The sequence below is a fragment of the Rhea pennata genome, chromosome 9 (assembly GCF_028389875.1).
Source record: "Rhea pennata isolate bPtePen1 chromosome 9, bPtePen1.pri, whole genome shotgun sequence".
Classification (NCBI taxonomy): domain Eukaryota; kingdom Metazoa; phylum Chordata; class Aves; order Rheiformes; family Rheidae; genus Rhea; species Rhea pennata.
Window position 1 is genome coordinate 13,701,587 of NC_084671.1, and position 26,445 is coordinate 13,728,031.

The following is a 26,445-nucleotide window of genomic DNA, read 5'->3' on the forward strand; positions in this document are numbered from 1 at the left end:
CAAGACAGATACATCTTGGATCCTCAGAGCACTCAGAAGACATCAAATCTAAGTCCTTGCCACCAGAGTGAGAGCTTTGAAAATGTCAGATCTGATCTTTGATCCAGAGGTGTCATAGCTGCCAGTGTAAGTTAGTCCATCTGCAAATGCAGAAATGCTCAAATTTTTGTTTCATCTCTCACTCTATCACTACAGCAGTTGTCCTGGTTGCCTGCAATCCTTATGCCAAGAGGTATGACCCAAGCCTCTGCACTTACAGTTCTGTACCCTTCATACGTAGGACAGATAGCACCTCCCTGCTTTCTCCATTGCTGCTATCTCTGCTCTGCTGCAAAATCAGGCCTCAACTGTAAGGAGGCAATGAGTAATCAAAAGGTGAAAACAGGAATAAAGGCATCAGAGCTGCTGTACTTGATTCTGCTAAGACCTCCAGTCTTTTCTGTTCAGGGTTTCTGTACCTTCAGAATAGAATATATACAGTTTAATGGGACTGGAGAGGGACAGGACAGCACAGGCTTGATTACGCTACGTGAGATGCTCTTCAAACCTCTGAGCTTAAGCATCTGTGGGGTTTAGTGTCAGTGCTTTTGACCTATGTATATGAGTGAGGTACAGCAACTAGAAATTCTGCATTATGGATTTAAATCTAGCCCCATAGCCAGCTGATGAATTCCAGGGAAATGAGAAATCTAAGCCTTGTCTGTCTGAGATATTGTTAATGCTATGAGAAAGACCACACTGGTTCATGCAAGATTGGGCTATTGGGGTTTGGCCATGCAAGACTGTCACAGAATGTGATATAGTTCTGTTGGCAGTTCTTAGCTCTGAGGAAAAAAGGGCGTTGCTCTCTGCACCTCTACATTGAGCCCATGGCTTGGAAAAGGGGAAGCAGTGGATATACATATTTCATATGTATTACCTGGGGGATTCCTATGATAGGATGATAAAAAGTTGTAGTTGCTGGGAACCCATCCTGTTTCAGAGCAAGCGGTGGAGACAATATTGCTTCTTCTGCTGTTTTGCTGTAAAATAAATACTGATGTAAAAAGATGTAAAAATAGAGTAATTTAGAAATAACTATCTTACTTCAACTAGCTGTCATGGCAGCAAAAGCCCCAAAACAGAACATGTCCCAGAGCCAAGGTTATTTCTAAACCACTTCTAATTCATGGAAACCAATTTTCAAAATTTTGGCTGGTTTGGGAATATGAAAAGTCACTTTACAAATCATTGTCTGCTGCAGGAAAAGCAATTGTCATGGACTCAGAATATAAAAACATGATGGTTTTTTTTTAATATGTAAAGTCATGTGACAAATTAGAGGGATACCAAATAACATAATTTCAACACAGTCCAGGAGCTCATACCCTGCTTGCATGGTGATTATCCTCTCAGTTTACACAGATCTTTGCACTCCTGTGGTGCTTTAATAACATCACTTTAAAACCCTGGCATTTTGGTAACATGAGGAGCAGTGAATACTCACAGCACCTATAGTCATCAGTCACTGTCAGCTCCGGGCTGAGGTTTTTCTGCTTTCTAACTATGCTGCTGTATGCTTAGCTTAAACTTCTTTCTCTGACACTGAATATTTCACATATCCCCCTCTCCTCCCAAAACAACAGGAGGGTCTTTAGCTAGTGTACCCAGCTGCTTGCGGCCGGCCTCAAGAGTCTGTGCAGATAGTAGGCTAAGGGAGAGCTACTGTTACAGTTCAGTGTCAAATGCTATTAATTAACTCTAGCTGTTCCCTGAGGGTAATACTATTTACGCTGCATTATTTGCACAGCAGTAGAGCAAGGGACCTACTTGATTTGGAGGAGAGGGGAAATAGTCACTGAATAATAAAAGACAGCAACTGGTCTAAAGAACTTCAAGATAAGGTAGAAGAAGGGAGGGAAGAAGGAGCAGGACAGAGGTGCTTCATGTAGTGGTTTCATATGATAAATGCCTTAAAGGGAGAAGGGTCAGATTTCCCTCTCAGTTCAGTCCGAGTCAAGCAGGCTTTGATTTCATTCATGAAATCATGAATAGCTCCACTGACTTCTGTGCAGTGAAGGCACTCTCTGTTATCAGGGCTATTGACTTCAGTGCAGTTATTTCAGTTATAAGCTGGCTAAATAGAAGCCAGTCTTGTATTAGGAATGGGAAGACCAGACCTGGCAGGCAGCTGGCTGTATTTTCCTGTTGTTGGCTCTCTGCTTGATCCAGTAAGAAGAAAATTCTTCCCTCAGTGAAATAAGCCCTCCCTCATCCTGACAGCGTTACAGGTCTCTGAGCCTTTTGTAGGAGCAGAACTTATATCAGTAACATTGTTAGGTGCTCAGTAGTGTCCATGTGCAAACAGTCCCCTACCACTCAGCAGCTTGCCACCCACTGTTCCCTTGGAGCCATCATATATCACTGCTGAGCACAGGATTTTTCCCCAGCTGGGTGAGCAGAGCTGGGGTATCTGTGGCAGTGTGAGTTGCTAAGGGAGCGGACTACTGCACTTCTTGTGTATTCAGAATACGCCTTACTTATGTAACAAATGTCACTCCTATGTTAATGTTAAGGTTATCTGCTGTGCAAGGCACTGAAAACCTCACAATGTCATTTTTTTTCACAAATACAGCTTGACTTTGGTATAGCAAGGCTGGGCCATGGGGAGCATGGATGCTTCAGACACACGAAGGATCCACTTGTGATACAACGTCCAAACTACCACGTAGCTGACCATGACGCAGTTCAGTAGTGCGGCTCCTGAACATTTCCTCTCCTGTCTAGTCACTGCAGTTGTGCGCTTGTTAGCAATTTCTTTGATATGGGACTGCGAGATAGAGCTCAGACTGCTTAGTCAGTATTATATGCTCTGTTTCATTCCACTGTTTGGTTGGTTGGTTTTAAATATATTTTGGATGCCTAATAATTCCAATAAGAAATTTTTAAAAGAACATCAGAATAGCCGTCCACAGTATTTAAATCACTATGTTAATACGACTGAGCTCATGCGGCTAAGAGATTGCAAATCATTTTCAGATGCCGTCAGCGTCTTTTTTTTGCGCTTGACAATGTCCTCCCGTGACCATTGCTTGGAGAGCCATATACACACTTGAAGGATTTGCTTTGAGGGGAGGGCTCAAATATCAAAGTGGAAAAAAGCATTTAAACCTAAAAGCTGACCATAAAGCCCAGCACATCATTTTCAGAAGCAGAACATTATTGTTACTCTGCTGACAAACTTATTTTGAGGGCAGCAGCACAGTCCAGCACCATTTTAGATTTGTCTTGAAGCCGCACGTAACCAAAATAAATATATGGTTACATAAGAAACTGTATTACGTTCTTGCTCCTGGGTTCCAAGTCTAATTGTAAAGTAAGCACAACTCCAGCATGTTTGCACATGTAGTAGAGGGCCAAACTCCTCCTGTGTGCAATCCAGTTGATTCACACCTGGGATAAATTGGCCAACTGACTGGAAAGAAGATGCTGTTTCTCTTCTTCTGTGGGCATCCTGTGAGATGTGGAGGTCTTCTGTGAAGATGAACAAGAGGAGGACAGGTACAGAGAGGCACTGAGCAGGCTCAAGCTAAGAGCTCCAGTGAGCATTTCAAAAAGGGCAGTATGTGGTTTTTGGACAGAGCCCAGCTTGGTGTGAGTAAGTGAAGCCCAGAGGATTACATCGCTCATATGAATCAATAATGATTTATATATCTTCATTAGTATGGCAGTAGCAACGGCTATAGTTAAAGTAACTTAATGTTGCACGTTACAAGCCTGCTTTCTGCTGCTTATGACTAGGGAAAGAATTATGTTGAGAAGCTGTGACAATCCTATGCCTTTAGAACTGGGTTTTGAAATTTGGCAAGGGAAAATTGTGCTTCTTTGCTCCTGAAGGTGTTGTGAAAATATATGAATCATTATTTATTTCCAAAGTGCTTGGACACTATAGCTTTAAATGGGATAGAACAACCCATAAAGGAATCCAGTTTGCTTCAGAGCAGATATTCTCATGAAAATTCTCATTACATCAAGACTAGGCTTACACAGGAGAAAGATCTGGCCATGTGGCTAGCATGGTACACAGAAGGAAAAAGAAATACACAACAAGAATAAGAAGGCTGTACTTGAATCTGGAGTTTTCTGAAGTCGACAGTCTCTCTGCTTTAATTAAGCACATATTGTTCAGATCCATGCAGAAGTAACATTCACTAACCCTGTGCTCCATATGAGAAAAAAAAAAAAAAAAAAAAAAAAAAGTTCTTTCTACTAGTTCTTCCAGGCTTCCTGGTTAGGCTAGATGCAGCAGCAACAGAGGTAATATCAAAGGACATTTTGTTCTGTACAGCCTTTATAGCTCCTGGCTATAGGGCATTGCATAATGCACAGCATTCTGTCCTTTAGTGGACATAGAATAACCCGTGTGTGTGTGTGTCAGCTCCAAAAATAAGGGCACTGCAGCAGGGAAAGAGAATTAATTAAAGTGTATAAGGCACTAGGACAGCAGGATGGTGACAACTGTGAAAACCCCATTTGGAAATTAATGTTAGTACAAAAGACCACACATTGACAGAGGAGGGTAAAGGCAGTTACCTGTGAAGAACAAATAAAAGTGATACCTGCTTCTGGTGACCAAAGGTTAAAAGCGCTTTATGAAGGAGGCCAGTATTGTGAACACTGTGTTACAGCTGTAGACAATAAGGCCCAGAGAGCTGAAGGGATTTATGTAAGGTCATCTAGTCGAGACAGCAGCAAATTTGAGAATGATCCCATGCACCAGGATAGGCTGGGGGCTGACCATCTGGAAAGCAGTTTTGCAGAAAAGACCTGGATGTCCTGGTGGATACGAAGTTGACCATGAACTAGCAAGGTGCCCTTGCAGCGAAGTCCAGACAGCATCCTGGGTTGCATTAGGCAGAGCATTGCCAGTGGGGAGAGGGAGGTGATCCTTCCCCTCTACACAGCCCTAGTGAGACCACACCTGCACTTCTGTGTCCAGTGCCAGGTTCCTCAGTACAAGAGAGACATGGACAGAATGGAGTGTCTTCAGCAAAGAGCCACACAGGTAATTAGGGATAGGAGCATCTGATGTGTGAAGAGGCTGAAAGAGCTGGGATTGTTAGCCTTGAGAAAAGAAGGCTCGGGAATTTTATCAATGTGTGTAGGTACTTGAGAGATGGAGTACAGAAGATGGAGCCGTTTTCTTCTCAGTGGTGCCCAGTGAAAGGACAAGAAGCAATGGGTGCAAACTGAAATACAGAAAATACCATATAAACATAAGAAACTTTTTTAGTATCACCATGGTTGAACACTGAAACAAGCTGCCCAGAGAGGCTGTGGAATTACTGATCTTGGAGACGCTCAGAATCTTACTGGACACAGTCCTGAGCAGCTTTCTTGAGTTGACTCTGCTTTGAGTGGAGGTTGGACTAGACAATCTGCAAAGGCTCCTTCCAACCTTGATGATTCTGTGATTCTGTAATTGGACTCAGTCTCCTAAATCCTAGAGTAATGCTCTAGGTTACTGGTAATGGTTACTGGGATCCTGGATGCGTACTCTTTTATGGTTAAATGTTACCAACAGAAATATGTGTTCAGGTATAGGGCAGACATGCGCAGAGCACCCAAAACTTCCAAAAAATTATTGGGCTTACTGTCTATATGGTGCCCAGATGATTTGTGCATGTGTGTGGGCACTTGGAGAATCCTTACGTATGCAGGCCAGTGCATCCTGCCAGTCTGCCAGAAAAAAAATGTGAAAAATTGTTGAATTCCACCCAGACAGAATTTGCAGCTGGAAAAAAGAGGACGTGTCTGGGAAAACCTGGACATGAGCTATTCTTGCCTCCAAGATTTTGTGCTAAGCCTTTGCACAGAGCAATTTCTCCTTAAATGTATACTAATCTACTTTAGCAAGGTATGCACGAGAAACCGCAAATTAATCATTTGATTATGTGAGAGGTTACTTGCTATTCATCATTCTTTATATTCTTCTCTTTAAAACCCTTTGTCTGTTCCACCTTTTGGCTGTTCCAGCCAAGGAAAAGAAAGAAGAGTACATAGTCATATTTTTACATAAAAGGCTTGCTACTTTAGTGGCACCAAGATGTCCTACTTATGCAAACACAATTAGTTCATACTGTTGTGCCGCTGGTCTAGTTTATGCACATTTTTTGAGAAAAATAAGTGGTAAGAAAACACAGTTTTATCTTGGGATTATTTTTACTGGCTTTTGCTATAGCTGCATCAGATTATCTATCTATATATTTGTGTTTCACACCTGCCTGACAGAACCATGCCTGCAAAACACGTGCATGCAAAATGCTGCAAGTGTGGTGACCTCTCAGGCAACAGAACGAAGGAATAATCGAGGAACTGAGAATGGTCTCTCAGTAAGTTGTTCCTATAGCAGTACATGAAACAACTTGAATTGGTAAACATGTTCCTCCGGAAGCATACAGAAGTGCTCAGTCCATTGCTAACTCATTTGTAGTGAACCCAGTCAGCTCTAACTGAAATATGGCCACCTCTAGAGGGCGTTGATTGACTGATTAATGTTTGCACTGTAATCAAAGATGATGAGAACCAACCGGTATAGGTTTATTACAGTTCCAGTGCTGTGGCCATTTAGCAGAGGTGCAATGAGTCTGATGAGAAAGTTTCTGTCCAATTGAATTGACAGAGGAAATACCGCCAAATAATGAAAAGATATTGGCCAGACGTTAAGATAAAGTGTCATCAGATCTTTAAATCTCATGAATTCCAGGCACATTCATTTTTAGAACAGCATTTGTTTGTGAGGTCCCTTACAGGAAAACATTTTATGTTAGATACATTTACACTAAAGCAAGACTCCGAAGCAATTCAAACCAGTCAGCATCAGTTGCTCTAAACTCCCAGATCTGGACGAACAGCTTGCTCCTGTAGGATTTCAGCACAGCATGGTGCTGCTGTGCAAACTGCTGTTCCCAGGGATGGACTTACTAGGAATGGGAAGACGCTGCCTGCCATATTAGCATAATTTGGAGGAAATCTTTCCAGAGAGAAGCAGTTGTGCAGCCCCACTTCTGACATGGCTGCAACTTCCTCTACCTGCATATTGTACAAAAAATAGTGGCAAAATTTCCTGCAGCATCCTATGGCATTGTGAGCGGTCCACTGTGACTCCGCTCAGCTCCCACACCACTGCTTTGTATTTGAAGAATATCACTCAACTTCCTCCTTTTCCCAGACCTTCCTTATCATTTTACTCCTTAGCTATTTTCTTTAACTCTTCAGTACCCTTTCTTCTGCTGTCAATGAACCAAATTACATTTTAATTTTTAACTGTGCACAGAAAATGGTGAACAGTTGCATAAAGAAAGTAGTTCTGAAAAGAGCTGTAAGGTCAGGGCAGAATGCTGAGGGATTTTTATTGTATTTTTTATTTTCATGAACATCTATCTGAATTTGAGCTGCAGCTGTGCATATAGTGCTGTGCTACATAGCCACATTTGTAGTCTCCTCTGAAGCTGAATTATGTAAGATGTACACTTCACCACCCCGTGGCAGTGTATCATACCACATGGATTCATGGGTCAAAAAGTTTATTTCAGTAATAACTGACATCAGCACAAATGCTTCTGTTTGACAAAAGAGGCAGTGTGAAAACATGGGAACCATTCCTTTTCTTTTCCTCGTTCTTAATTCAAGAAAACCAAGCTGCTTTTTTGCATGTCATCTTTATATTTAGTATTGACTCAAAGTAGCATGGCTACAGGGGATGGAAACTCGATCTACAGACTTTAATTTCTGAGTTGCCAGTGTGAATGAGGACCGGCCTGATTTTGGCTCAGAATTATTACTATTTACTTAGTACTCCGAAACCTCTTTGTGCGGTTTTGTTGCCTCCTGTCCATTAGCCCGTGGACTGCTGTGTGCGTAACACACAGCCCTGTCACTCTTCCTGATCGTCTTGGGCTGTGAGCCAAAAGCTTGAGCACAAAAGATAAACTATGGAGTTTTTTTATTTCCAAACACAGCTTTCTACGTCATAGTATGGCTGTTACAGAAAAAGCCTACGTTTCAATGAGCTGTCCTTGTTTGGGATTTTTGCTTTGTTTTGCTGGTGCTCTTTTATGGATTCTTAGATGTCATGACCCAGTTCTTATTACAAGCACTTAATTCAAGCACAAAGGGCTTTTTAAAATGTGCATATATAGCAACTGCTAAATAGAAAGTCTAACGTTCCCAAAGAATGTTACTGACTTCAGTTTTGTATGTTACCTTCCCTTTGTGGGCTTTGCTTCTCAAAATCTATGTAGCTGCAAGAAGTCATCTTAAATGGAAGTGACACAGCAAAAGCTAGTTTGATAGCTTGCAGATTTAAAAATAGCTGTCTTGAGATAGCTTTTTCTTCCGAGGTAGTATGTATCTTTAATTGGAAAACATGAATGCGCATTGTTAATGCAGGGTCTCTACTTTCCATAGTTCTGTCTTGCAACGAGTCATCAGTGCTCTGACTCTGTATATCTATGTGAAAAAAGGTGGGAATCAGCTTGTTTTATGAATACCATCTTACATGTTGACTGAAAATCTGTGGAGGTTATTTTAAAATGTTTCCATTTCTCTAGCCAAGATTCAAATGTAAGTACAACAAAAGAAATATTGGATGTTCTCCCTCAACCAAAGATACCACTATAAAATGCTGGGTGTTTGGTAAATCTGGTGGAATGCTAAACCACTTTCAAATGGTCAGAATTGGCCCAATATTTTCAGAAGAGTTCATTGTCTCATGAAGCAAAAATAGACTAGAAGGCACAGTTCATCTAAATATCTCAATTGGTTAAACAGAGCGGTATGAATTAATGCCAGCTGAGCACCTTGCTTGTGGAGATCAGTTTTTTAACAAAAAACAATCTTGTAATTTCAAAAGAAAGAAAGATTCTTGGAATATTTTTGAGAATTTGGGGGTAATACATTGAAAACCCCGAGAAAAAAATATGCTTTTTTTAACTTCAATGTTCTCCGCATTTCCCCATCAAAAAAAAAAAAAAAAAAAAAAAAAAAAAGCCACTTGTACTTTTTACAATAAATTCATTGTTTACTGAAACTGTGATTCATCTTAACCATCAGAATATATTAGGTTTTACTCCATGACAGTTCAATCAAAAATTCCTGTCTGAGAATAAGGACTAATCCGTTGTCCATAATCCCTTCTAGGTCTAGCACTATACTCCATGATTTATAAATGATAGATGTATAAACTTGTGTGAGTAATCAGTGGTCAATGGGAAGGATTTGAAGAGACTGGAAAGTAGAGTTGCCTTGAGACAACTTAATAACAGAAAGGGTAGACTTCGATCACAGTGGTCTAACAGTGCTGCTACGCATTTTCATAGGTGAGGAAAAAGACTAAATGGGTGATTCAGCAAAACCAGCATGTGTCATCATATTTACCTGTTCTAAGATTTTGAAGACCACAGTTTACAAACCTAAATATAGTCTCCACAAGCAAGGCTGATGAAGAGCGAAATTACTCAACACTTACACGTGTGAACCATTGCTAACTCCAGTTCTAATGCTGAGTAAGAACTTGCCTACTGAAGCCCAGGCTCTGATCTGTTTTGTGCTAAAGACTCAGGCAGCTAGACACTGATTTCAGCAGAGAGGACTTAAATGTTCATGATGTATATACTTCGTAGGAGGAGGAGGAGATGATGGTAGAAGTCAGAAGGGGGATGGGGCTGTGCATGCCTTTTTGAGGACAAACCTTTGACAGTAGTAGAGGTTAAATATATTTGTTTATACTTTGTGATAATTCAGTAGCTCCGTGTTCCAGTTGAGGCTGAGAGCCCTATTCAGCTCCTTTTGACTTCTTTGAGCATTGACTGAGTTCTGACATTTGCAGGACATTCAAGCCTGAAATTCTTGTGTATCCTCTTTAACAGTCACCCTACCTAGAGCTTAACCCATCAAATGCAGTTGAACTGTAAAAGGCAGTGGAATGCACTGTCTGTAAAACTGCAGAATGTCAGAACAAATGACAACAATATCAAGAAATCTGCACAGGTTGGAATTTTAGACCTAAAAATGAGTACAATTGCTGTATAAATCACTTGAGAAATGAGGAAAAAGGGGCAGAAGACAGACTCATTCTAGTATACAGACAAATAGACAAAGAAATGAGTACTCTGGTATTACCTAGAGAAGATACTTCAAAAGCTCACACTTTACAATAGTTTCAGTAACTGAAATGACAATTAAAGTGTCTGAAAGACTTAAGTGCTTGTGACTACTTTAAGAAACACATTCCATTTCTACTGCTTATTTTACAATATTGTGTCTACTAAAAAGTCACTAATTCATTTCTTCCTGAGGTAAAGGTGGTCTCTCCAATGTTATTTCTGCTATCTTGAAGAAATACAGGTTAAAAAAAAAAAAGTCAGCTTTCTCTACTGCAGCTTGCAGAAGAAAGAGTTTAGAGGAATGGTGATGCTGCTGAAAATCTTTCTACTCCTATGGCTGTCTGATTATCTGAAAGAAAAGTACTCTAGACCTTTAATTATATCCTAATCATCTTGATCAGAACAATAAATGTAACCAGCGTGAGACAAGTATGTATGTGAGAGTGCAAGACAGAGAAAGGTTTAGGGCAAGGATCAGTGGAAAATCTTTAGAAATGATGTAAGAGAAAGCAAAGGCAGGGATTGGAGTTTGTAGCCTACAGCAGAGACTATAAAAACTCTGAAAGAAAGCTGAACATTAGGGATAAGTAGGGGGAAGAACGTAGCAGGACCGTTAAGGTTGGAGTTGCTTGTATCCAAGGCAAGGTAAGATGAGTGAGGACAGAGATGGGTTTGGGATGTTTTGTGTGTCTTCTTTGCAGAAGCTTTCTTCCCCTCTGTGTTTTCTTTTTAATTTTTTTCTAATTTTTAAAATCAACAGGCATGCATAAAGTATGCATATATCCATGTCTGAAAGCAAAATTACAGCTCCTTTTGCCAGTTTGAGATTAAGATAGTAAGATATCTATCACCTACTACTTTTGGTACTAAACTACTGAATTAATAACATTCAGAGAAAACTTATTTTCTTTAACTAATCAGCCAGCTTTAAACAAGATGTGTCACTGCATTTTTACAGAAGTGCCTTGTTGCTTTCATGCTTTTGCAGTGCTTTGAAGATGTAAACTGCTGCCTATTCTTATTGTTATGAATTTTCCTCAGTATAAGTTACTGTTAAATGCATGCTACTTCTCAAAATAACCTGAAGAACTGTGGCAGAATAGTTTCTTTGCCTTTACTATACATGTAGACATGTTTGCTGCATGTAATATGTAAAACAAGATAAACAATTAAACAGGGGAGTTCAATTATTAATGAAAATTATTTTTTCATTAATCTGTAGATGCACAAAAGAGTTTCATTAGATCCCATATTAGATAAATACTGGGCCAGATTCTGACACATTCGTGCAGTAACAGAGTAATCCTACAATTGCATTCCTCCACTAACAGAGTAATTATCGTTATCCAGTGATCAGGCTACTTCAGCTCTGTACCACTGTAAATGAAGGCAGTCTCCGATGCAGTGATAATCATTGCTATTTCTGCATTCTGGGTTCAAAACTATTTCACTCTCTATTTTTTGCCTCCCAGATTGGAGTCATTCAAGTAAACACATGTGAATAACCTTTGGGTTAGATGTCCAGAGGCTACTGTAGAGTTCATATCCCTCTAGTTTTTGAAGCACAAGCACATGCCGCCTTTAGTGTTTCTTTACTTGGTTTTCCGATATGAAACGGCAGTCCTCTCGTGGTAGTGCAGAGAGCTGAAATGGGGGAACCGTGAGGACGTTTTCTGACCCTGCCCACTGATTTGCTTAGCAAATCTAGGGCAGAGTAACTACATTTATCTAAGTCTCTACACTCCTGTACTCAAAATGCAGCTCAACAAACTTTTCTTGGAAAATGCTTTGAATGTCATGATGAAAAATAGGCAAAGGGACAAAATCAAACAAAGCTACGGTTTAAATGACAGGATAGCTGCAAAGTACAACTAGATGTAACAGGTGTTCTTCAGTATTTGTAAATACCATCCATATTGATTTCAGTGGATTACAGCTTGTTTTTCACTTTTTGAGTGAATGATAGGTATAACCTATTTTACCCATCAAATTTTAAAATTTGATCCTTACAACAGTTGTGAGAACTCTCCTTATTGATTGTTACAAAGATTGTAACTGGCTGTAACTTCCCTTTTCTTTTTAGTCAATCCAAAGAAATAGATTCACTTCAATGAATATCAATGTATCTTTACTAAGCAGTTGACAATTCTTCTTTATTAATATCCTTGATTACAAGATTTAAAAGTATTTATCCAGCAAATCAGCATTAATATATGATTCACTTATTAACAAATTCCAATGTCATTCATGTCTCTTGAGAACAAATCTTGAAGACAAATCTTTGTAATGAAGTGCATTTTAATTGGCCTTTAAATGGCCTATGTCTTTTCATTGATAATATATTCATAGTACGTATGAAGAACTTGCATTTACCACTCTAATGTTGTTAGGAGTGGAGATTTCTTTTTTCCCTGAATATAAAAAAAAACATAATATATTTCTTGGTTTTGGGTGCTGATTTAAAGATGTCTAATTTTTGTTTTAAAAGCTAGAGACAACACTAACAATGAACAGGTTTTGGTTCTCATGATAAAGGTGAAGGAAGAAAAGTAAATGCAGAAGTGATCAGGAATGTTAAGAAAAGCTGATTTGTTTAGTCAGTAAATACATAAATGATTTAGGGTTGAGAGTTTGTTGTCAGTGTTTTTGCTTCCTAAGGTGCATACCAAGAATACTGTAGCTCACTCAATTATCTCACTTAGGAAAGGTGGAAATAAGCTCTTCTCATTACAATCTGTTTTTGTATACTTTGTAACATCCTACTTCTGTAATAATCCTTAGGCTTCTGGATGTATTTTATCTTTTTTGTTTGTGTCTCCTGCTTCCTGATCTCCCTAATTTTATAATCTTGAAACTAGATTGCTAAAATCTGCTGCTAAAATCATTCTATTACGGATAGCAGTCAGCAACAGATTTTTCTGAGTTTTGCAAGATGTTCAACTTTTGTCTTTCCTGCTAGTTCTAAGGAAAATTGTCCTTGTTTGTTCTGCATAGCCATTTGGTTTAGCATGCTTTCTTCAAATGGAGAAGCGAGGACCGTGACTGTTTATCCCATAGTGCTTTCCAACTTGTGGCACTCTATGAATTTCAGTTAAATTTTTCCTAATTCAAACTCATTTCCATTAAGCAAATACTCACCAATAGGGCTGTGGTCATCTTGCAGCACAAACATTTTTACCGTTTGTGTACTCTGCGTGGGAACTGCGGTGCCACACTGTGGTGCCACGTTTTCAGCCTTTTTTCATATAAGCAGTGTGATTCATATTCTTCTCCCACAAATATTGAACATTCAGTGAGTAGGATTAACGCAGACTCTAGTCAGGCCCTGTAGTGACTAAGCTATCATTGAATCCAAGGGTTTTATCTCAGTAAGGATGGTTGGAACAGTTGTAAATTTGGGCATCCTCTGACCACATCTGCTTCTTCCAGCAGCTTAACTATGAGTAGCTGAATCAGCGTTTATAATAGTAACAGCAGTAAAAGGTAGGCTAGGATAACCATCATGATGGTATGAAAACACAAGTAGTTAGGATCAAGCACTGGAAATCTTATTGTTACTGTAACATTATACGACATTATATTGTTAATGAAATCTTTGAAACGAAAAAGTGCAAAATTGCAAAAGCGATCACTAATCTGAGATGCCTTCTTGAGAAGTGTTTGAACCTCATTCGCAGGAAGCAGAACATGCTTGTCCTTGAAATACCAAAGTATTAGACAAATGTTATTAGACTGTTAGACAAAGTATTTCATTTGGGACACCCAAATGCCTAGACATTTCCTCAAAATCACTTGCCTTTCTTAAGCATCTTGCATAAGTTCATGAATTTTTCATAATTTCTAGTTACATCAGATGTAGCCTACCAACATCTATTTATCTACATAGTTGGGAAACTGAAAATTGAGGGAAATTTTCAGTGCAGAACTGACAGTGTCTATACTGTATATCTAATAAAACATACAACACAGCTCAAAAATCTAAACCCACTCCATAAAACACATTGTTAATGATGTAAAGTGCCTGGCACTGATTGCTTACACTTCATTTTACCACAGTCCCATGCTTCAGTATCTTGTTTCAGTATCTTACATAGTGGCTTTTTAGAGGACACTATATAAGAAGTGCTCCATATCTCATTTGTTGGATGAGAATGAAAATACCAGTCTAATCTATTTCCGGACTTTACTTTTTTTCTGAATTTGGGGGTTGTTTTGACTTTTTCCTCTTTTCTTTGATATTTCCATAGCTAGAAAGTTACATTTGAGAGTAAAAACATCCCTCAGGAGATTCTGAAATCACTGAGACTGCTGGTATGGGCATATTTTGGTTTTGTGGTTATGAATATGCTCAGAGAATCCAAAAGTAGGACAAATATAGCATTGGCTTCAGCAGGAGCAGACTTATTCTCAAAGCTTTACATATAGCGATCTCCAGGTTGTTCTTTTGTTGAGATACTCATCATAACTTTATGGGCCATAAGGTAGATTCCCATCAGGTGTTGCATGCCCAGTGAGGCTAATGGTAACACTTGATTATACATTTAATTAAGACTGGTAGCAGCAATTAATTTTCTCTTGTATGGCAGTGGATAGTTTTATGACAATGACATCAGTAACTGGCTTGCAGACACATCTGTGATTTCCCTCAGCTGGTTGGAATTTGCAAGGATTGAGAGACCCTCATGCCTAACAGATAATGGAAGCTCTCCATTGCCATCCCTGAGCTCACGTAGTAGGACTGGAGTCCTACTAGATGCTGCCAGGAGCTTCTCAGTGCACATGGGGCAGTCAGGTCCTGGCTCTGTGTCAGCTCTAATCAGGAGCATATGTCTCAAAGACCCAGGGGCTCTGGGCTCAGCTACATCATGCACATTTCAAGAGCAAAGTTGGCATTTGCAGGTGAGCTTGGGCATATCCCATGCAGGTGTTTCTAGAACCAGCAGAGCAGTCCTCAATATATAGTGGCAGCAGAAGTGAAAGATTACTGTGCAAGGCAAGATGTCTTTCCTCAGCTCTCTTGCTAACAGGTTGGCAAGAAAAATAAAGCTTTGTGATTTATACTAGTGGGCTAATTTCCACAGTAACGTGAAATATGGTAGTTCGAATGGGTAAGAACAATGACAGCTGTTACGTTTTTGACAGGCAATGGGTTTGGAGCTTGGTGATGAATTACACATTGTCTGGGGTTTGTTCAGCTCACTTATCTTCAGGGTGTCATTTTGCTTTTTGTTTTTTCTTTTTAAAGAAAAATATATTTTTAAGTCCTTTGGTTTGATGTTGGAGATGGAACAGTTGTGTCTGGTAAAGAATTTTGCTTTCTTGTGATCTTTTGTTAGAAAACAGCTCTGCACAGATTCTGAAGAAAAGTTTTGAATGTTTATCTTGCTTTGATAATGTTCTCTGTTTTCTTTTTAATTGTATTTTAATTGAACTTATAACAAAGATGCCTAATTATATGGGAAATCTGAGTTTTAACACATTTTGAGCTAAAATATCATTAAAACACATAAATCAGTCTGAATTTCAAACTTGCAATTACATTTAGGGAAAGGTGAATCATATGTCAGATAACACCAGGCCAGATCCTGAGATACTGGAGACATAGAATAATACCCCAATTCCTTGACCTTTCTCTGTGAAATTGGTGGTAAAAAGCTTTTCAGAAAGAGAAAGAAAGCGGGAAATTCAGTCTAGGTGGGGAAGGCTTATCTTGCAATGGTCTATATAGTTGTCAGAGCTTTGCTCATTCTCTTTCAGTAACAAATACATTCAAGCTTGGTTTCAGGTCTCTCTTGAAAGGGAACAAGGTAAAATGTGGATGGGGTGAAGCAACAACTGGATATATGTATGTGGCTAGGAGGGGAACGTACATTTGCAAAGGCTCCTTCAGCAAGGGGGTTCTGCTTGCATACTTGCAAGAGCTGAGCTAAAGCAGTAGAAGCAGCAACTGATATTAATAAATATGATTCTATGATATTGGTGAAGGTGGCCAGCTAAGTTCAAGGCTGGCAGAGGTCAGTGTGATTTCAGTTTATGTTTACATAGACCTTATTATTACCTTTAGTTTTGAAAATACAATTTTAGAGATAAACTGCTCCATTAGAACAAGGCTACATCTTTCTCCCACCTTGGTCACTACAGCGTGGAAAAATCTGCACAACAGGATCTTCTGGACTTAGTTTTGTTTCTCTTTAAACCAGTGACATTGCTTCTTGGTTACTGATTTCCATGGGAACTATAGCCAAGCTTTAAGTTCTTACAATTTCCTCTGCTTCTCATTTCACTAGTGTCAAGTTCTGACTGGTTAATCAAATGTGTTTTGTGTTGCAGGTGCCTTAATGTTTATTTTTATTAGTGTACTGCTTGCTATTTTTAGCTCTTTGCTCTTTGGGATGAATGAATACCAGCACAGCCCTTAGACCATAATAAACATGTGTTTTTAACCTTGCCATTTATTTTTATGTCCCCGTATCCAAATAATCAGGATGTGGTTATCTGCGGAGGTGGTAGACTAGTACTTCAAATTTCAATGCACAGCCACATACAAAAATATACATTGCAGAAGGCTTATAAGCCTAAAAACCCCAAGACAGACACTTGTCTAGCTTTACGGGCTGTCACTACTGGACTGAGAGACACTGGTATAACCTGTTTTGCTGCTTTTTCTTTCTTCTTTGATTCCAGGGGATTTAATCTACTTGATGCCTACAGAATAAGCAGCAGCTTTCTTCCTCACTATTTATGCCTCATGAACAATATAAAGCAGATAGATAAAAAGGTCATCAAATAACAGAAGCGCATTCAGAATGTATTGAAAAAGCCAAGGCAAGAAATAGAGTAATAAGTACAAATGTATATTCATTTTTAAAATCTGGATTCCAAGCACTTTTGTGGCTTCTCTCTTTTATAGTGTGGGAAAAAGTGCAAAGCAAAATATTTTTTGCCATATGTTTTTTTGCCTGATCTTATGGGAGATTTGCTAAGCAGAGGATAAAACAACTATCGTACATCATATAAATGTATTTATACATCCTTTCTATTTCTGCTTTTGCCAAGAAGAGAGTCAGCAAAGAATGGCAGAATCGGACTTGAATTATACTCTAGGGCTGGACTTGGTAACAGACTAATCAGTAAATTAACAGATTTCTTTGGCACTAGAGGCCACAGCTTAGTTCTTATTAACATCACTTGAAAGACTCCCACTTGGTGAAGTCAGAAGCACATTAAGCTCTGCAAGATCTAGAAAAGGGCTTAAAGAGAGCAGCCCAAATCCAAGAGCAAAGAAATCCCTGCAGCCAGCAGCTTCCTAATCTTGCCAAAACTTAAACCTCTTTGCTTGACTTGAGGGCTCTGCAGGCACCTGCGGTTCTGCACCTGTGGTACGTGATTTGAACAATATGTCCAAGCAATGGATTTCCATGTAAGCTTTTCCCAGATATGCCGTATGACTTTCCTCCAGCTGTGGCTACTGTTAATTCACATCATCAGAATTGGGGGCCTGTGAAATTCAGCCTTACTTTAAAAATGCTGCTTGGGGAGATTTGTGATTTCTGTAACAGCTTTAGGCTACGTATCCGGCATGTGAGGAGGTCAAGGTCAGCCTTGGGGGTTGTGAGACAACCAAACTCTCTCTGCTTACAAATGACTGTCTAGTTCATCTGGTTTTAATGCAAGTTTGCATCCATTCTCTTTCTGCAAGGACTGGGCCATTGTGTGGAAAGGAATTAAAAAATTTATGGGGCCATTAGAGGGCAAAAGAATGGGGTAAAGCGGAGGGAGCTGATACTGTACTCAAAGGTGAGGGTCACTCAGCTAGCACTACCTGTTTTTTTCACGTAGTGACTTTGTATCATAAAATATGTTAACAGCCAGGAGAACAGAGTCTTGCTTGCTTCTTTACACTTCTCTGAGGTCTTTGGAGAAAGATACTTGTCGTCTCTCCACCATCAGAGTGCAAAGGCTCTTACTGGTATTTGCCATCCTCTCCTCCCCCCCCCCCCCCATGTGGCTATGGAGCCGTTAACAGATCGTTCTCCTTTGCAGATGCTGCAGCTTCAGCTGATTGTGGTGCATTTGGCCCTTGTGATTACCCTGCTGCAGTGGCAGTCTAGCTCAATGCGCCTACCTGAGGCAGTTCCAGAGGTAGGTGAATGTTCCTGGATGGTTACCATAGGGAAGACCCCTGTCTTCCCAGGGGAGCTCCTAGCCACCGAGTGTGGAAGACACCACTATCTCCAAACAGTGCCGAAAAGCAAACTTAACTCTTCAAGGGCAAAGCTGGAGCAGGACAGGAGTCCTGCAATGAAAGGAGTGATGCAAATTGCGTGGCTCTGAGAGGGCTGACAGAATGAAATGCTGCCTAGATTCACACAGTCTGTCCTGAAACACTCCGGAATTTCTGTATGTTAAAACATTGTCCAGTGACTTGGGATAAAGAACTTCAAGGATGGGGGGGAGGAAAACAAACTCAGCTAAAACTGAAAAGAATTCCGTTCTTCTCCTTAAAAGACAAATAATAGTATGAGTAGTTTGCAGTTTTCCGGAGCCATAACAAAAGCACTGAGAGGAGATACCATGCTTAAAACTTAGTTAAAGGAGAGAGAGAAGAGACCATGAGAGAAAGGGAGCAGTAACTTGCCTAAGCTTTCCAAGGAAACCTGTAGATGAAATGGCAGACCTCATGTCTTGTACTTCATCTACTAAGATATGCAGTGATTGCACCTGAAAATGTCTAGTTTTTTTTTTTTTTTTTTTTTTTTTTTTTAGTCATCTTGACATAAAACAGAGATGGCAGCAAAGATACTTAGTGATTGTTTCATGTCAAGGATCTGAAAGTTTAATCAAAGCAGCACTATTTGGCTGTAGGATCTTTACACAGATTTTTAAGACCAACTTAGAAGTTAGATGCATACTGCAGAGTACTGATGGACTCTTCTAGCTTGCTATCTGTTTTCAAGTGAGTATGCCCTGATTATGCAGAATAATGTCCACTCTCCACATCAATGCCACAGCAGCGGCTATTTTGATACCACAAAAACCTGGTACCCTGTTACTATCAATGACCAATGGCAGGCGGATGTTTGTGAAGACAACATAAGAACGGGACATTTTCAGGGACTTCTTGATCCAGACTAGACAAGTGCATTTTTTAGCTGCTGAAAGGGCCCATATTTGTCTTTGAAAATATTTAAACTTTTGATATTCATGACCTCATTTGGTAATGCATTCCACTTCATCTATATACTATGTTTTAGAAAGTAGTTGCTTGTATTTATTTTAAATTAACCACCTAGTGACTTCACTGGGTGAGGAACTGGCAAACAGTCTTTCCTAATAAAAAAAAAAATAGTCTCTATTTATCTCTTGGCTTTACATAAATTTATAAACCCTTCCCTGTATTCCTCCTTCATTCATTTCTTGGCTCTTTGAAGTTGTGCTTTGTTTAGTGGTTCATCATAGGTAAGCCATTACCTACATCTGATTATCTTTTTAGCTGTCTCTTTACTTTCTACAATTCTATTATTATTATTTTTAAGATGAAGTAAATAAAGCTGCACACAGTAGTCAAGAACAGAGGATATTTTTACTTTCCAGTTCAAGCATTATTGTAGACATTTATCTCCACTAACCAGAGGGGAAAGTTCATTCTTTAAAGGCACAGTTTTGCTGCAAACCTTTGTTAAGAGTTTTATAGCCATGAAAAGGAACAGAAAGGACCACTAAATGGCACTTGAATCTCACAGGAAAAGTCAGAGGACAATATGAGATCCCTCACAAAAACGGTGCTAGGTCGTTATTGTGATTATTGTTGTCAGTTGATCCTGCTTGTGTTTATAAGTGTGTTTTACACACACCATCACTGGTTATGCCACCCACCAGTAGTGAGGTGTCACCACCACAGCTATGGTGTGGACCACAGTAGATACAAGCATTATTGCATTATCCATGGAATGGCTTCCTTTGCATTAGGGCTAAACACACTGTGTAAGAGTAAGACAGATAGTGGCATGCTTCTGAAGATAGAAGTCAGGTTTAAGACATCTAATAAACGTTTTGCTTGGAATTCTTTTTATCTAATTCTGTGGAGATCGAATTGAGCAAGAAGCCAAACACTTAGTTCAAAGAAAGGAGAATGAATTTAACACCTATGTTCATGCAGTAGTTGCTGTCCTATATTTCTCTGTTTTTTTGTAAAGCAAATATTTCACTTTCATTTGATATGTCTCATTTCTGTATTGATAAACCCCCATATTCTCAGCTATTATAAGGGGCTAAGTAGAGCTCTTTTTTAATTTTCTTAAGGTATTAAACCTAATGTCATAATTAAGGTTCAAAATTCTATGTCAAGTCAGTATATTGTTCTTTACTTTCCTCCTCTACACATACTGTTACTGTGTAACACTGCCACTCAATTCTTTGAATGTCAGTGCTGAGCAAGGTGATCTCGGGTTTTTTTTTTTCATAACAAATAATTATTTGTTTATTTCAGATGGAAAATACGGCCTACATTTTCATTACTATTTATTAGCATTCACTTCAAAAATGAAAATTAGTTTCCTGAAAAATACCAAAATGGATATCAGAATCTTGTAATAACTATTGCATTTTTAAAAATGATGAAATTTCTCAGCTCATGCTGGAAGTGATGCTGACCACACTGTAAAGATAGGGATAGTGGGCTGGCTCACAAGATACACAAGATACAGGCTTTGTGAAATCAAGAATTTCAATAATTATTTTGATAATATTTGCAATAATAGCGAAGGAGAGTTCAAATCTATCAAAAAAATCTCAGTCTTTCATGGCAGCCTCCTGTGATTGGAAAATGACTAAGTTTCAGAGAAGAAATTTTGTTTTGAAACATTGGCCCAGGTTTTGTGTCATAGTGATTTTTTTATTTATAGAGCTGTTGCTTTGACACTGATTGAAATGATTTTTCTGGAACTTTGACAGCAACCAAACATCCCCGCTTTCTTTTGCAGTCTTTGGAGCCTTCTAATGTGCTGGGCATGGGAGCACGTCCCACCACTAGTGAAGAGAAGTCAGCTACTAACCTATCAGCCAAGCTGTTCCTTCTTGATGAGCTGATGTCTCTGGAGAATGAGGTGACTGAGACCAAAAGGAAGAGAAGTTTCCCAGGGTTTGGCTCCCCAATTGACAGGATTTCTTCAAGCTCTATGGATACAAAAAGCAAACAGAGGTAAATTCTTTGGTGGCTCCTAATAGTGATGAAGCTAGGAGAAGGCATCTGTTCGTAGGTTGTTCTGGATACGAATGGTTCACTTTTAGCCACTAGCAAATTCACTGGCCGGTTGGGAGGTGCCTCTTACGAGGGTACCAGAATCTCTTCAGTAATCACTCTGCACAATGTAAAATCTTCAGCTGAGATAAGTAATAAATGCTGCCATCCAACTAACTGGAATATTCAAGGACATGTATTTTTCTAGTACACTTCTTCCCAAGCACGTGAACCATCCTGCCGTATCCTGCAGTATAAAACTGCCTTTTTGATCATGAGTTTATTTACTGCAAAATGTATCTGAGATTAAAAAGTGAAGGGGCAGGGCTAGGTGTTCCCAAAACTGGGGTGAAAAGATGTATTGGAGTGCACATCTTGTATAGAAGGATGAAGAAGACATCACAAACATCAGCAGACAGGTTATAGAATGAGTCTCCAAGAAAAAAGTGTCAGGATCTAGATCTGTTCCTGATAAACCAGATTTAATCAATACAGCTGTTCTGTTCCATGATGGATATGTTAATATTTGGGCCTGATAGTTTCATGGTACATGCTGGAAGATATGCATGTTTATAACTATGAGGGCTAAAAAATGACGATTGATATGTCTGAAGGGAAGCCAGTGAGTTTGGGGCAAACCTAAAGGGGCTGTTCACCATATTTGAAAGTGCTAAACTGTCCTGTTCCCTCCATTCTTCTTGTAACTGTCTTCTTTTGGATGGAATCACCAATGCCACAAAGTATTTAATGACATGTTTAAAATTTAATCTGGAAATGGAAAATATTCACTGGAGTCAGTGAATTACAAGTTTGTTTGTTTTTTTTTCAAGGAGAATTTTGCAGTATTTCCTTGTTGTTTTTCCACTTACCACCCGATTTGCTACTAGGAGTTTTTGACTGCAGCCAAAAGTGATAAAGTGGAAAATTTAAAACCTCAGATAGGACTTTTTTGTCTGTATAGCTCTGCATGAGATCAAAATCGCTCATTCTTTGTGTTTTTAGCATGTTTTCCCTTTTACTGGGAACAAATAGTAGGTCACTTTGGAAGTGGCAGTGCCTTTTTGCAAAAATATATAGTAATCCCAGTTTGTCGTGTGCTTTCTGGATGGAAAACTTGTTCCATTCTACATGCAATAGAAGAAAAAAAAATGAAAAAAGGAAAATGGAAATTCTGTAGAAGACTATCCAAATTTTCTAGCAGCTTATCTCTGAAATCAATAAAGAGATCATGCAAGTGAGTGACGCTGCGCAAAATTCCTCCCTTCCCATCATCATCAGCACAGTTTTGCTTTGAGATTTATACTTTCAGAGAGCTTACTAGTTTCTGCATTTGGGATTGATCTACATATTAGAACTGTCTGAGCTTGATCACCCTATTGATAGTCAGATACTGCTTTCAGTTTTTTCAGTGATTGCAGATCGGATGGGTACCATGGTACAGTAGAAAGGCCCTTCCTTTAGGTGGCAACAGGCACACAGAGGCTGCTGCACTTGTAGGAGTAAAAAAGAGGATTGTGCACCCCTGTTGCTGAGGTGCATGCGTTGGATAACAGCCTACCACTGTACCAGCTGAGAGTGTTACCTTTAGAGACTTTAGACAATAACTTCTGAAGCGTAAAAGATGTGAGAAAGATCCCCCTGCCCCCGATATTAATACCGTGCATGTAGTACATGCAGCACTACAGAAGGTTTTGGAAAAGAGCAAACGAAATGCAGGCCCTCTGAACACCACTGCTGTAGCACCCACCAGCTACAGGAGCGCATAGATCCTAATCTTGCTTGTCAACGCTTATTTAGAAAATTTTGAAAGCATATTCTCATTTGAAACATGAAAACTGAGCAAACAATTGGTGAAGGAAGCAGTAATTGGCCTGCCATGGCTCTAGATGGCCACAAGAGGGGAAGCTCAGCTGCAGAACCTCCTTACCAGGCTGCTCAGCCTTTCACACTGATACAGTTTTGGGTTTCTTTCTCTATTTGACTCCAGACGATGATGATATTCCAACTACTTATGCAGAAAAGCCTCTACATAAAGCAATGTGGGAAATTAATTTCCCCTTTTATCATATCAGGCTCATTAAGACTGCAGCATCCCAGGCTTCCCACATGCTCCCCCTCGTTCTCCCTACTTCGGGCCTACACCTTGTGGGTTGGCGAGTGGGAGGAGAGTGATGTTCTTCCATTGAGTCAACACATGGAGGATCAGCCCTGAGCCGCTTTGCTTTGCTGGAATTAGTGTGAAAGTGCTTCTTCTTTCTGGCAGAACAAGATAATGCAGATTTTTGAGGAAAGGAGACTGAAGGCTATAGAAGTGGCATCCTGATCACTTGCTATGTTCTCTAGCTGCTCCAGTATGCAGGGTTGGTGCTCCCTACATGCGGTACACTGTCTGCTCCTATTTCTTGACCTCCTCTGAAAAGTATCTAGAAAAGAGGCAGTGTCAAATGGGCTATTGCTACTGGACTGATGCCTCCAGGTCTCAGCCTATGCCTGAATGGTCTGAGAAAAGGATGCTGCTTGGAGGAAATGACGGACTAAACAGATCATTCCAGAGGGATATAAACAGCATGGCAGTACTGGCACATCAAGGTAGACTCAGGTGCACCCTAGCATGGTCTCCTGATAGTTTGCATTTGCCAACTTAAAGAACAAAAATATTTTTTATTTATTTTTCTTGACAAGGACTAATAGAGAGAAGAGTTCATTTTCCAGGGCTCCTTTTTGGCCTGCATTTCATCGACAAGAATATCCAAGGGTGAAAACTAAGGTTATTCTCAGCTTCAGAAGACCTCGCTATTTACACAATAAATTAAAATAAAACTTCTACTGGTGAAACAAAATGCCCAAAAATGCCAAATTCCATTCTGTTATTGAAAGCCAGAATTATCACTGAGAACATTTTTTTTAACTAATAAAATATTTCTGCCTATAACTTCTTTCACGTCTTTCCTCAAGCTCATATTCATCAAGTTATCGGGCAATATAACATAAGGAAAAAAAAAGCTGATACTTTCAATCTCATCAAGAGGCTTTTTACTATTCAGTTTTATGAACAGTGCATTGCAAGATACCCCTTAAGAAAATCCTGCTAGGATTCCTCTAACTTGTCCCCTCTGTTAATGTGAAATACTTCCCTACCTCCTTGCTTATCTTGACTGAATAGGAGATTTTGGAGATCCAGGCTAAGGGGTCACCTGAAGTGTATAATACTATACATGAAACAATATTCCTTTATACATGCAGTGCTTCTCCTTTCTTTTATGAATAACAGATATCCTACGAAATTATTTGCTTGTTGCTAAATATAAACAGGGTAGTGGATCAATATTAGCCTGTCTGTAAACAGGTGGCACCTCTTGGCTGCCTTTGTTTTTAAGAGAAGTTTAGCATCCTATTTTTAAACGCTCTCATCTTTAACCACTGCTGTACAAGTGTTCTGTCTGAACAGCAAAGTTGTGAGTGAGATGAATGGAGGAACCAAAGATGTGACAACATTTTGATTATTCTTACGATGTCTTTCCTCAGTTCTTCACCTCTTTCTTTCTTTGTTTTTCCCATGCAGGAAAGTGGTTGAACTTCCTAAGAGACGATTTGGAATTCCTCTCGACCGGATTGGAGTGAGCCGTCTCAGCAACATGAAGGGTTAGCGGTTCGTGCAAGTAAGCCAAAGTACTCCAAGTGTGGGCAGACTTGGAGAATCATACCGATTCCTGGTTGCATGGAGGTATCCAAGTCATGCCAGTAGGTTTGGTTAGGGAGGCCTGGGGAAGGATGACTTCATGTAATGTTGATTGTGACTATGACATTAGATTTAATACTCTAAACTAGGACTTGGTATCCCCCAAAAAGTAACCTAGAATTCTTGGTCTTTTCCATCTCCTGTAGATGACCTTATAGTGTCTTTGCCCAGGCCTTGCATTTCTAACTTGGGAAAATGTAACATTTACTGCTTTTTTGTCTGCAGGTGCTTCTGTTCTGAATGATTGATGCTGTGTTGGAAACATTACAGAAATACAGAAGATGCATCAGAGCGTGTCTTGTCATTGACTAATGATTCAACATTCAAGGAACTGACCTCCTACAAAATCTATTTCACATTGCATTTTACAAACAGTAACAAATTCAATTCATCAGGTCAGAATGCTCTCACAGATATGCACGGTGCCACAGATAGGAGGGAACTGAAAAAAATATATATAGTTTAATTGCATGGCATTTATTTCGTAAACTTGCAAAAGTTCATAATCCTAGCAAGGACTGTTAGAATTTTTGACTATAAAATAAAACCTTCAGAGATGCCAACAGCAGTCCATGAAAAGCAGACAACTTACACTGCAAATTTCTTTTAGGAGGATGTTTGCTTGGTAGAAGAAGGGAGAATTTAACAGTTATGGGACAAACCCAGATTTTATTTGAACTGCTATTCAGGAGAAAATGTCTGTTGACATCACTAGGCATTTATCTAAATAAAAGCTATGACAGTATGTTAGGATTTGGCCTGATGCTTTCTGTAGTCTTTTTCTTATCTCTGCACCAAACTGAGAAATGTTTTTGTTGTGTGGCAGATCCTGAAATGTGTTGAGACTTACAGTTTCCTGTGCTGAGCTTATGAATACATTTTACTCCTCCTTTTGTATAACATAGGAAACCATCCAAATATGAAATCATCTACTTCCTAGGACATCTGCATCATCTGCCTTATTTTAGTCTCTTGATGTGTGTATGGGGCATAAGCATTTCTTACCCTGATAACATGTGAACATGTGCCTACCCAGTTCAATGTAAAACAGGTTAACTTGAATCCTGTTACATACTTTCTCGCTTCTTGCCAACTTGTAAAAAATAGTTGGAGACATTTGCTGATATCTCAATGCTCAGGTTCCTAGCTGATCTTTTCTAAACCTCTCTCATTCCTCATTGGGCTTGGGTCCATGTCAGCTACATTCCTGGGACTGATATTCTTGGTAAATCGCTCTTATAAAGAAGATCCATGTAGAAAGAGATTATGTAGGATGAAGAGAAAAAACACATCTTGTTCTGACTTGCACTTACCCCGTTTTA

The 26,445-nt window shown here is 39.4% G+C and overlaps 1 protein-coding gene across 1 annotated transcript in view; it reads left to right on the forward strand.

The window, feature by feature from the left end:
• OSTN (osteocrin) overlaps positions 1-25,876 on the forward strand; it is a 49,914-nt gene extending 24,038 nt beyond the window's left edge. The window contains exons 2-5 of the mRNA XM_062582700.1: positions 18,189-18,287; positions 21,128-21,345; positions 24,947-25,043; positions 25,349-25,876. Coding sequence (XP_062438684.1) covers positions 18,189-18,287; positions 21,128-21,345; positions 24,947-25,031 — 402 coding nt within the window. The 3' untranslated portion in view covers positions 25,032-25,043; positions 25,349-25,876. The remainder of the gene's footprint in view (positions 1-18,188; positions 18,288-21,127; positions 21,346-24,946; positions 25,044-25,348) is intronic.
• Positions 25,877-26,445: the final 569 nt, after the last annotated feature.